An 11,245-nucleotide genomic window follows, 5' to 3' on the forward strand; every position below is an offset into this window, starting at 1 on the left:
AAATTTTTAGTCATTGCCCCTGCTGATTTCATAACATCCAGTGTTACCCCTTCCCATCTGGTGGTTGTGAAAAGTATTTGGAAGCTTTTTTTCCCCTTCTTATAGAGATTTCATACACACCTTCTTCCATTTATGCAACCCTCTGCATTCAGGCTGTAGCAGGAAAACCCATCCAAGGAGGACTTACCATGTACACCTTCAGGAGAATTTAAGCCCTATTTGTATTTATTCCCATGTTCTCAGGTAAGACACTGCATACAGATAAGCCAGACTGATTTCCACACATATAAAGTTTTACCTGGTAGACATAGCTTTAAAATTAAAACCAGAAGTCTTACAAAGAATTGACTGTATTTTTATTGAGCTCTTTAGAGGGTTTTAAGATTAACTGCATGTATTTATTAAACTTCTTTCCCTAAGGGCTATCCAAATAATACTGTTCATTTTAAACAGGCAAGCCATCTAGCAGAAAAACCCCATCAACCTCAAAAACCACAAATGAGAAATCCTGCAGTATGTCTTTGGAAGAAAATGTCTTGTAATCCATATAAGAGCTTGAGTATTTATATCACTACTCCTTAAACAGCTCAAAGTCCACAAATATTACTTTAAAAATGGCACTGAGAACCTCAGTCTTACTGAGGTTTGTCCTGAATGGGATGATGTTTAGCTGCAGTCTAGCAACTTTTACAGTATCAGAGAAAGGTTTGAGTTGGAAGGGAAAAGAAATGGCCCTGTGGCTCTTTGGATGATAACCTGAAGCTAGCACAAAGACAAATCCCTTTTTTTGTACTCGATTATTTTCATGTTCATATGGATTTTTAACAAGTTGTTTGTCTAACACAGTTTTCAAGAAGCTCACAAATGTTGGAGGCATGTCAGATTACTTTGAGAATTTAAACTTGGGAAAACAACTTGTTTTAAGGAATGTAAGGCAGGGACTATCATTAACATAGATCATAATTTTGTTTTGGTAATTATTATTAAGTTTTCTAAGAGGCACTTCTGTGCATTAAAAGATGCAAGAGTATGAAACATTTATGACTGTTACTCTGTTGTACTTTTGTATCGACAAAAGAGGTAGGATGAATAGAAGCGAAGTTCCACTGAAGTGAAAACTTTCAGTCAACTCAGACTAGATTCTACTGCAGTAGCAATTAGGAATTTAAAGCTTTTTTTTACATGAGATACTACTGGCAACTGACCTGGTTTTAGTCTATAAAACCATCTGCAACTACATCCATCTAAGATTCTCAAGAACTTTATGATTTTAGCCTCACATTCTTTACAACGAATATTTTTATTCTGACCAGGTGAAGTGCTGTAGGAACCGAATGACTGGCGATGGCAAAACCACAGCTCCAAAATCCTACTCTCTCTTCTTCAACTATTTCAAGGGCCACATCCCTTGTATCAGTGCCACATTATGTAAATTTTCAGAAGCAAATGTTACAAAATGCTTATTTGTGAAGGCTGCTGTGTACTGATAGGTGCATGTCAGACAACACCACCCAGCCCTGTAAGAACCTTCAAAGGTTAAAAAATCCTGCAGAGACCATTTTAAATCTAGAAATAACTTTGTCACAGAAGTACTAAGAAAATACTTTAAATTCAATTTCTAATCAACTCCTAGATTTTTTTATTAGTTTTCAGACTTACCAACAAATCTGTCTCAAACTCCAGAGCTCCATATAATTCTATTCAGATAAGAGTGACATGCCACTGAAGAGTTCTTTGGGAAAGAGATAAATCCACACAAACTGTCTCAGTGTCAAATTTTCACTCTGTACATCCATACAATCCAAAACAGCAGGTAATGGGAAACAGAGAAACCATTCTTATTAACAGGTAGTTTACTTAATTGCATAGTAGATGTTGTATATAAAGCAACTGAGATATGCTGAAGCAATATATGTTCTTAAACTCAACCAGTTTGGATTTTTACACGGAAGTATTATTTTAAAATTCTAAAGTTAAAATCCAACACCAATAATTAAATGTTAGTTTTCAAGCAATGCTGTCAGATCTGTCTTCAGTTCCTTACCCCTCTAAGAATTCTTGCTTGCAGCCACATTTGTAACCATTTTCTGGCTGGTTGCAAGTGCAAGGTAGGTGCATTCACCACCTGTAGCTCAGCTGAGACTCATAAAATGTTTCATGGTTGTACTTCCAATACTTGTAGCATTTTTATATCCTGCCACCTGTTCCTGCTCAAACCAGTTGCCAGTCAGGTAATCAAGAGATTATCATCTAATCAGAGGTTATCATGTAATCACTGACATGCCACCTCTGCCCAAGATTTACTGGTAAGATCCTTTTGATTATTCAGTTGGGAGGTATTAAGAGCTTTTATTCTTGTAGACCAAAGCTTTAAATTATTCCTTTCTCCATTTGACCCACCTGTGATTTTAATTTACAAATTAAAGCTCAGATGTTTTCTGCACTCAGTTCAAATTTATGTAAAAAAAGTCCCATCATCTAAAGGACACTGAAACCCTAAGCAAGGCAGCTCCTGGAAACCAACAGATGTTAACCATATATTAGCAGTGTAGGTAAATGGGTTGACAAATCCTTCCGTTGTTTGAAATAAAAGACATCCATCAAAAAGTATGCTAGAGGCAAATTAATGGAATAAAAGGTCCATACAGGACATGTAAATCTTCAGAGACTGCATTTCTTAGCCTACTTCAACCCTTTGTGGCAGATGTAGTGGAAGTAGCTCCTTCCAGCTGAAGGACTACAACTGGTGTACTTGTTTGAAAAACAACTTCAAATGTTAATAATAACTTTACAACTGGATTAAAGAATAACAAAAGTATCAACGAAGTCTAATCAAAGCAATTTTCTCAGTTAGCCCTTTATTAAAGCATCAAAACCCAAGTTAAATTTAAAAATATAAAGAATTTAACCTACATTAAAACCTGAAAAAACAACAGTATTGTAAATATAGAAGGATAATCTTATTCCATCCAAAATGTAAGAAAGGAAAACAGGGGTTTAAACAAAATTAAAATCCAGAAGCTGACATCAGGTGAGTGAAATCCACATATAAGGTAAAGGTGGAAAGGAACTGAAAAGATTTACATCTGTTTTCAACACTGTAAAAGAAACCTTTAGAGTTTGTACCGTGGTCAAGCATGAAGTCCCAGAAACAGATCTAGCAGGCCTTTAACCAAACCCACTATGAAACACAGTCAAATAAAAAAAGCTAAAACATACCCAAGTTACTACTCATCGTATTAGGCAAACATCTAGAATGCAAAATTTGGCTCGGCAAGTCGGGCAAGGCACTTGGCTGGACAGCCAGGTCTCTGGGTGCTGCTGGTCCTGTCTGCTGGCAAACCACTTGCCCATGCAGGTGAGGCACCACATGGGCCGGCAGTAGCACTGCTGGCATTCCCCCTCGTTGGGCTCCTGGCAGTTCTTGATGAGCTTGATGTTGGCAATAGTCTGCATACACCCTATGCACGGCTCCAGCTCCTGAGGGAGGAGAAAAACCATCAAAATTGTGAACTGCACAGAATGGCTCCTCTTAGTGTTTTTCAAAAGCTTTTAGAAAATCATCTGTGGCAGAATAATCAAGGCAGAACTGCCCCACCAAAGGATATCAAATGGTTTTACTAGAACACTCTTAACAAATGACAGCAAAGCTTTTCTCTGAACAGAAAACCCAGAGCTGCTGCATGAGATTAACGATTAAACAAAAATTACTGAAAAATAAATGTTCTTTCATTCTTTGAAGAGCTTCCAGCAGCCACAGCAAGGTAAGCATGCAGCCAGCTTTGTCATTCAAGCTATTTTTCAAAAAACATACCAGTATAAATAAAGAAAACAAACCAAGCAAGCAGTTCTTACCACTTAAATAGCAAATGGCTGTTCCTATCTTCCATCTTGCTAAGTAAGAGACATAAATGAGGAAACCAAGACTGTACTGAACACATGGATGCTCAACCTCAAGGTCCAGAAATATACTTCATGTTTTTGGATAAAATTGGAATAACTGATTTTGCCCCCAGTTAGTTAAGCCACATGAACTTACAGTTGCATATGGGGACAACATCTTGCTATGAAGTGTTTTACAATTAATAAACAATAATTAGCATTTCCCACACCTTCCAGCTGTCCAAGAACTCAACAAAGCTCAAAAGACAGCACACTGAATAGGGATGGAGACCTGAATCTTTTCAAAATGCTCCTGGTGGAACAAAAAGCAGCTTTCTATGTGGTCTCTAGTTGCCATCTGCAGTGACTCTTCCCTTGTCAGCTCAAGTGTCTGTTCAGCTGCAGTCAGCTGGGCTGTGGAGCAGGTGCAGATGAACACAAGCTACTCAGCTTTAACTTGTGAAATTAGGTCTTAGCTGCCACTTAAATGTGTCACAAATTAAATGTTCTGCAAGAAAGCAGCTTTAGTATCTTCTCTTTACTGTGACCATCTCTTTTTGCTGGCAGTGCAATCAGAACACACAACATAATGTGCATACACACCTGATCCAGTTTTATTTTAGCTAGTTCATAAACCATACAAGCTACACAACCCTACCAAAGATATCAACCCCTCACTCCATTAGCTGAACCTGTGGTACACTGGACAGTGCTCCAGGCACACGTCCAACTGCTCCACAATATAATAATGACCAGGTTTCTGTGAGTATTACTGGAAGTAGGACTCAGTGCTGTTATAATTAACACCAAATAGTAATAGCTATAGTAATTATAACTAAAGTAAACCCCAGTTAAGAATCATTAGTTTATTTCAGCAGAAGATCCAGCAAAACTTGGCTGTCTAGAAAAGCAAGCTGTATTAGAGCAAACTGCCTAAAGAACAGCAACAGCAGCTGCGGCTCTGGCTGCCCATAAATGATGACCTTGCAGTTCTGCAAGTGCAAGGTTATCATTTCCAAATGTGTTCATGTAACATTTTAGTAGCAGGGACCTTATTTAATTATGTTATTTCTCATGTCTCAAAACTGTAATGCTCAAATACAGCTTGTTCCACTAGCAGGAAGAGAAGCAGCAGCCAGAGTTACATTTATGGTGAGTTTACTGACACAGCAGATGAACATATGTGAAGGAAGCATCACCCTGACTGATCAAAGAGCACTTGGCTTTCTGGCATCACTGACCAGGAGGCCTGACTGGAGTCAACCGTGGCTGTGCAGACCCTAAGAAATTGTGCTTGACTGTATCTTCTCAGAAAGTTAAGGAATCTAGGTCGTGTCTTATCAGGGGCTAATGAAATGAAACTGTAAGTCCTACAGCTGTACACTCACACCAAGGGGCACTTTAACCATCAGCCACTCTCTAAGTAAGTGACTGCAGCCCCCAAGCCCATGGAGCTCTCCTGTAGGGCAGCCTCAGGTAGGCAGCAGACCTCTCAAAGGATCTCCTGAGATCAAGAGATCCCTTACTTGATATCTGTTACCTACAGAAAGATAAGTAAGGTAAGTTTATATTAGATCTAAAACATATTGGATGCAAGCTAGCTGAATTATTAGAAGTGTAACGAGTAGTAGGGTGCTTAACTGCTGTTCAATTACCATTTAATTACTGACTGAATACTGCTTAATTATTAAATGAGGATTATTAAGCAGTAAATACATGATTATTATAATTTAATAATAACTTGATATTTAATCCATATTTTTAATAAAACCTTTTTGCTAACCTCACAACAATACATTCTCTTAATAATTCACCGGAGATAGCCCTAGGTAAAAATTTATCATTTACACAGTAATCACAGGCTCATCTATTTTGAAAGTACAATTGTTACAGTCTCACATGGATAGAAAGTTTCACCTGAGTGCTTGGAACATGGTATGTCTGGTTTATTTCCACCAGAGATGTAAAGGTTTCTAAAAATAAATCACTAAGGCTTTGATGGATCACAACATTAGCTGCATTGCTGATAGGAGCACGGAGCTTCTCCCGGAGCTCCCCATACTCTGTGGAGTTCAACCTGAAGAAGAGAAGATGGAGCAAAATGTTACCATGATTATCCACCCAAATACCTTGATAGTACCTTGCAGAGGTTAACTGAAGTGAATCCACAGAAAAGCTGGTACTTATTAGTCAGAATAAATACACGGAATTGCGTTTGTTTTCTTGTTTTCTTCTGCTGTTTACTTACTGGTTTTGGCACAACTTAGTCAACAGAACACGCTGTCCTCATTCGTATCTGTGTAAGATTGCCAGCAGGGTATGTCAGAAATCAGCTAAAACATCATACAGAAATAAAGGCTTTTGAAGTAATCAGTATGAACAAAAGCAATATAGGTATATAAACCATACATTAACTGCAAAGTGCTGTTTGCACCATTCTGTCACCTTTTTAATGCCTGTTTACTTAGACAATTTCTAAATTCTCAATTATAAACTCCTGAGGAATTTAGTTAGGAGCAATTATACCATGCAGCAGGCATCACAAGGTTATACAGTACTACAGAAGTAGTAGAGGAATGACAATCAGGTTCTGTGGTTTTACAATACAGTTTTAGACTGTATCATAACATAATCCCAGAAATTTCACAAAGGTCACAAACCACTGCTGATTCAAGGCTGCAGCAAGCTGTGTTTCACACCAGCTGCTTCTGTAAATTAAATTTAAGTGATATCCACAGCACTCAAGTGGCACCTGACACCTCACACAGATCCTACAGTGATACATCCCTGCTGTCATCCCTTTTGACCATAACAGTTCTGAACTGTAGTGTCAGAACTCTCCAGCTCAATGCTTCCACTCATTAAACAGCTTTCATGAAGTCCCTGGAAGACTGCCCTAATTTTCCTACCACTGTCCGAGTTCCCAGAGCCCAGCACAATGCAAGGCTGGCTTAGCTCTAGCTCTCGGTGGTCTCCATTGTTTTTACTGCTACAGGATAATGTCATTGAACAGATGCTGTCCATACAAATCAGAAACATTTATATCCAGAGGAATAATTCACACTGAACATGCAGAGAAATGTGGCCCACCTGCACAAAAGCATTTTTCCTCCAGAAATATCTCACTGCATTTGATTCTGATTCTGGATATATACAATGATCCTGTATGATTCTGCTACGTTCTAACAGAGATTAACTATCACAGACATCTTATTAGAGCAGCTTTTAAACACTGTTCTTGATGCTATTCTGCTTAGTCACAAAATATAGTTTGGGCTTAGGACTTTTTTTCCATAAAAGGAATTGCCAAACAAGTAATTATTTTCTCAGCTGGGGTGTACTCTGGCACTGAAGTGCTTGCAGAAGAAAATCATTAGTTGTTTAATACTAATTTGGTCATCACTGTCACAGGTCTATAAGAGTCTCTTTTCTTAGTATTGTCATGCTTACCTTAAGCAACCTCTTGTTCTGAGTTCTGTTCACCTGGATCTCTACCATAATCACCTCTTTGCTTTCCTTGTGCTTGTCTCACTTGCACACCTACCTGGATGCTTTTAATTACCTAATAAATGCTCCTGACAAACAAATGTACAGCAAAAAGACACCTTTTCAAATACAGTTTTAGGAGCACTAAGATGGCTTTTAACAACACAACAACAAAGACTTTAGAACCCTTCTACTCAGAGGTTTCTGCTGAACTTGTACTTTAGCCTGGTTACACAGAGACCAATGAGATAAACAGCATAGGCCTTTGCAAAATGAGCCCTAACAGTTCACAATTGTTATGATCTACTGCTATGAGAACACGTAAGTCAGAAAGGGACCAAAATTTCTTCCTTGTTTTAGGAGCAGTTGGCTTGCAGTCACTCAGGGAGAGCACTTCTGAGCAGCGATGATATTATGACCCTTAAGCACAAGTTAAAATCCAAAGTCGTGGACAAACAACAGACAGTTTTAGACAAATAGCTATTTCTCCTCACCCAAAATTTAGAAGACCAAAAATTCTACCTTTCATTCCTCTTCTCCATCTCTGACCTAATTTTATCCAGTTACTTCTTTCTGCATCCAGCACAATCCTCTCCCTAAGAATGGATCAAAGAGGCTAATCCCTTTGTTTATCTGTTGTGTATTCAGTGTTGTATGTGTATGAAGCTTTCCAAACAACCTTCCCTGCACTTCATGGCAGAACTGCACATACAGCAGCCCTGAACACCAGGCAGGGACCAGAAAGGAAGGGATGAGACCAGGGAATCTCCAGATTGGTCACAAAAATGCTCCCTCAGCACCATCAAACAGCACACATGTAACGTAACAGGTTTAGCAGTTGTTTTACCGGATATCGAATGCCTTGATGTAGGGATTAACGCTGGCAACTCGGATGGTGAGGAACTGCACAGGCACGTTGGAGTCTGGCGTGAGCTCGTGCTGTCTGGAGTCTGTCACTGTCAAGTGAATGTCCTGCTGCTGAGCAACATGTAAACAGTAGGTGGTCACTTTAATCACCCACGTGTCTGTAACAATCACCCTCGCTCCTGGCGCTCCGGTAGCGAATTTGTCAATTCTCCTAAATTCTGTGTTGATGGAAGAAGCTACTGCCCTCCAGCCTGACTGCGGGAGGGCGTGAACAGCGAGTGTCCGGGCTAGCGGATGATTATTCCAACCTTTCCGTGACCAGTAATATGCCAGGGCACTGGTGATTGCTGGGAGGAGAGCGGCGAAGAAGAAGAAAGTTTTCCACTCTTTTGAAGCCAGGTAGAAAAAACAAAGATGTTTTTCAGGTGCAGCAAAGCACATACCAAGGTAATAACCTGCAAGGAAAAAAAAACTTACTTTCAGAAAACAATTAAGTACGTGTAAAAGCAGATACCCCTGAATCATATGGTTATCTAACCAGTGAGCTCACCTCCAGAAGAGGTATTATTGCATTTCTGGATGACTTGAAATTCAAGCCTCTGGTCGCAAGCAAGCTGAATTAAATTCTTAGGTATCAATGATTTTTACCAGAATTATATACCTGAAGGAAAGTGATCTGAATTTGGTTGTTGAATAAAATTACCTGTGAGATGCTACTTAGTTTTAGGAGACTTATATGGCTAAAGGAAGCCAATTTGCATTCCTTTGTTAAATCACAGACTCACAGAAGATGATGCACTGGAAGGGACTCACAAGGATTATCAAGTCCAACACTCAGCCTTGCACAGGACACCCCAAGAGTAACACCATGTGCATGAGAGCATTGTCCAAACACTCCTTGAACGCCAACAGGCAGCTGTTGTGACCAAGGCCCTGGGGAGCCTGTTCAGTGCCCAGCCACCCTCTGGGGGAAGAACCTTTTTCTAATATCCAATACAAACCACCCCTGACACTGCTTCAGGCCATTCCTTGGGTCTTGTCACTGTCACCAGAGAGCAGAGATCAGTGTCTGTCCCTCCTCTTCCCCTCTCAGGAATTTGTAACTGCACTGAGGTCTCCCCTCAGTCTCCTCCAGGCTGAGCAGACCAAGTGCCCTCAGCCTCTCCTCTCACGGCTTCCCCTCAAGACCCCTCACCATCCTCGTGCCCTCCTTTGGGCACTCTCTGATAGTTTAATGTTTTTCTGACATTGTGGCCCCCAGAGCTGCCCCAGCACTGGAGGTGAGGCCGCCCAGCCCGAGCAGAGCGGGACAATCCCCTCCCTTGCCGGGCTGGCCATGCTGGGCCTGCTGCCCCAGGACAGGGATGTCCCTCCTGGCTGCCGGGGCACTGCTGGCTCAGCTTCCACTTTCCACTGGCCAGGAGCCCCAGGTCCCTTTCCCTGGCACTGCCCTCCAGCCCCTCACTCCCCAGTCCGTACTTAAACTGCAATTCCTTTGTGAGTGCGTGTGCTGCGGTGCAGCCCGCTGGTTACCGCGCTCGGGGTGCTCACTCCAGGGGAGCCGAGCGCGACTCACCGAGGGGCAGCACGGAGTGCGCCAGCAGCGTGCCGGTGCTGCGCCGCAGGTGGTACTGCACGAAGGCCGCGTCCTCGCTGCCCAGCCAGGCGGACAGCAGGCTCTGCACCGTCAGCCCCGCCGAGCGCACCTCGTCGGGCGGGAACACGAAGCACACGGCGAACACCAGGTAGGCCAGCGTGAAGGTCACCGCGGGGCTCTCCATGCTGCGCCCCGTGGGGCGCCGGGGTCCCCGGGAGCGGTAGTTCCCGCCGCACCCCGGATGCTCCAGCGGGGAGCGGTGCTTCCCGCCGCTCCAGCGGTAGCTCCCCCGCAGCCCCGGATGCTCCAGCGGCAGTTCCCCGGCGGCCCCGGATGCTCCAGCGGCAGCTCCCCCCGCTCCAGCGGCAGCTCCCGCCGCACCCCCGGATGCGCGGCGCGGGCGCTGCCGGGCTGGCGGGGCCGCCCGGGCGGGACCCGCCTCCCCCTGCACGGATGGTCCCCGCCCCTGTGTCCATCTCCTCCCTCCCCTCCGCCCCTCCGTCCATCTCCTTCCTCCCCTCCGCCCCTCCGCGCCTGCCCGGCCCCGAGCGCCGAGCCACGTTCCCTTTCCAGCCGGAGCCGGACCTCGCCCGCACCCCGTGCCCGCCCAGCCCGGCCGGGACGCGCAGCCCCTGCCCGCGGCCCCAGGCATTGTCCGCCCTCCAGGTCATGCTCCACAGGCCTGGCAGAAGCAACCGATTCCAGTTCTTTATGCATGGAAAAGACCTCTGTTGGATGAGGGCAGCGTCTTTCTGAAGCAGGGAATGGCCTGTTTTACTTAAGCGTCGGGAAAAGCTTCTCTTTGCTTCTCCTTGTCCTTGTGTATTTTATGTAATGCTTTCTAATATTTTCTAGTAAGACAAGGATGTAGCATCTTAAAATCCCCTAAAGGGAGGCATGTTTCAAGGTATCTTCGTACACCCCCAGACACAGTAGAGGGAGAGGCCTGACTGGAATATCTTGTTCCTATTGAAGTACAAACAATAGCTAATAGCCTGTTTCTTAGGGAACCTAGGAAAACTGCATGCAGCCTGTTATAACCCAAAACGTCCACATTTCTCTCTTTTAGAGAAGGGCGAGATTGTATAACTGGAAAAACATGGCAGAGAGAGCATTATGTGATGTTATATGCTACTAATGATGGCAAACCAAGTCAATAGTAGATACCACCCATGGAGTGTGACATCCTAGCGCTGCCAGATGACTGATGTGCAGCTGCTGTGGTGGAGATCGGGAATTAATGGTGGTTTAATGACTCTTGAGGATGGTTACATAAGTAAAATCATGCTTAGATTCTGTGCATCTTATTTCATTCTAAAAGACAACCTTGTTAACAACTTTATTAACAGTAATTTCATTGTTGCTGTCTGGTGACTCAACAGTAAGGACTGTTTAAATGTGCGTGAAGTCCAG

At 43.0% G+C, this 11,245-nt stretch overlaps 1 protein-coding gene across 2 annotated transcripts; it reads right to left on the minus strand.

The window, feature by feature from the left end:
• Window positions 1-1,615: 1,615 nt before the first annotated feature.
• On the minus strand, window positions 1,616-10,518 carry TMEM129 (transmembrane protein 129, E3 ubiquitin ligase). Of its 2 annotated transcripts, none has more exons than XM_085577573.1 (4): window positions 9,942-10,518; window positions 8,216-8,690; window positions 5,800-5,959; window positions 1,616-3,480 (listed from the first exon to the last, which is right to left on the minus strand). In XM_085577573.1, the coding sequence occupies exons 1-4, from the start codon at window positions 10,501-10,503 to the stop codon at window positions 3,232-3,234; spliced, it is 1,446 nt and encodes a 481-aa protein (XP_085433699.1). In that variant the 5' UTR covers window positions 10,504-10,518; the 3' UTR covers window positions 1,616-3,231. The 2 variants fall into 2 exon arrangements, with proteins under 2 accessions (XP_085433699.1, XP_021391352.2); XM_021535677.3 differs by having other exon boundaries at window positions 9,812-10,225.
• Window positions 10,519-11,245: the final 727 nt, after the last annotated feature.

This window comes from Lonchura striata, chromosome 4, assembly GCF_050655825.1.
Source record: "Lonchura striata isolate lonStrDom1 chromosome 4, ASM5065582v1, whole genome shotgun sequence".
In the NCBI taxonomy this organism is placed as follows: Eukaryota; Metazoa; Chordata; class Aves; order Passeriformes; family Estrildidae; genus Lonchura; species Lonchura striata.

Bases quoted from the DNA above. Each gene is read 5' to 3' on its own strand.
- TMEM129 (XM_085577573.1), bottom strand. From the start codon at position 10,503: ATGACCTGGAGGGCGGACAATGCCTGGGGCCGCGGGCAGGGGCTGCGC. The intron at 8,691-9,941 runs GTGCGCTCGGCG...TTTTCCTTGCAG, and splicing joins TCGTGTTCCCGCCCGACGAG to GTTATTACCTTGGTATGTGC. The intron at 5,960-8,215 runs GTAAAACAACTG...TCTCTTCTTCAG, and splicing joins ATCAAGGCATTCGATATCCG to GTTGAACTCCACAGAGTATG.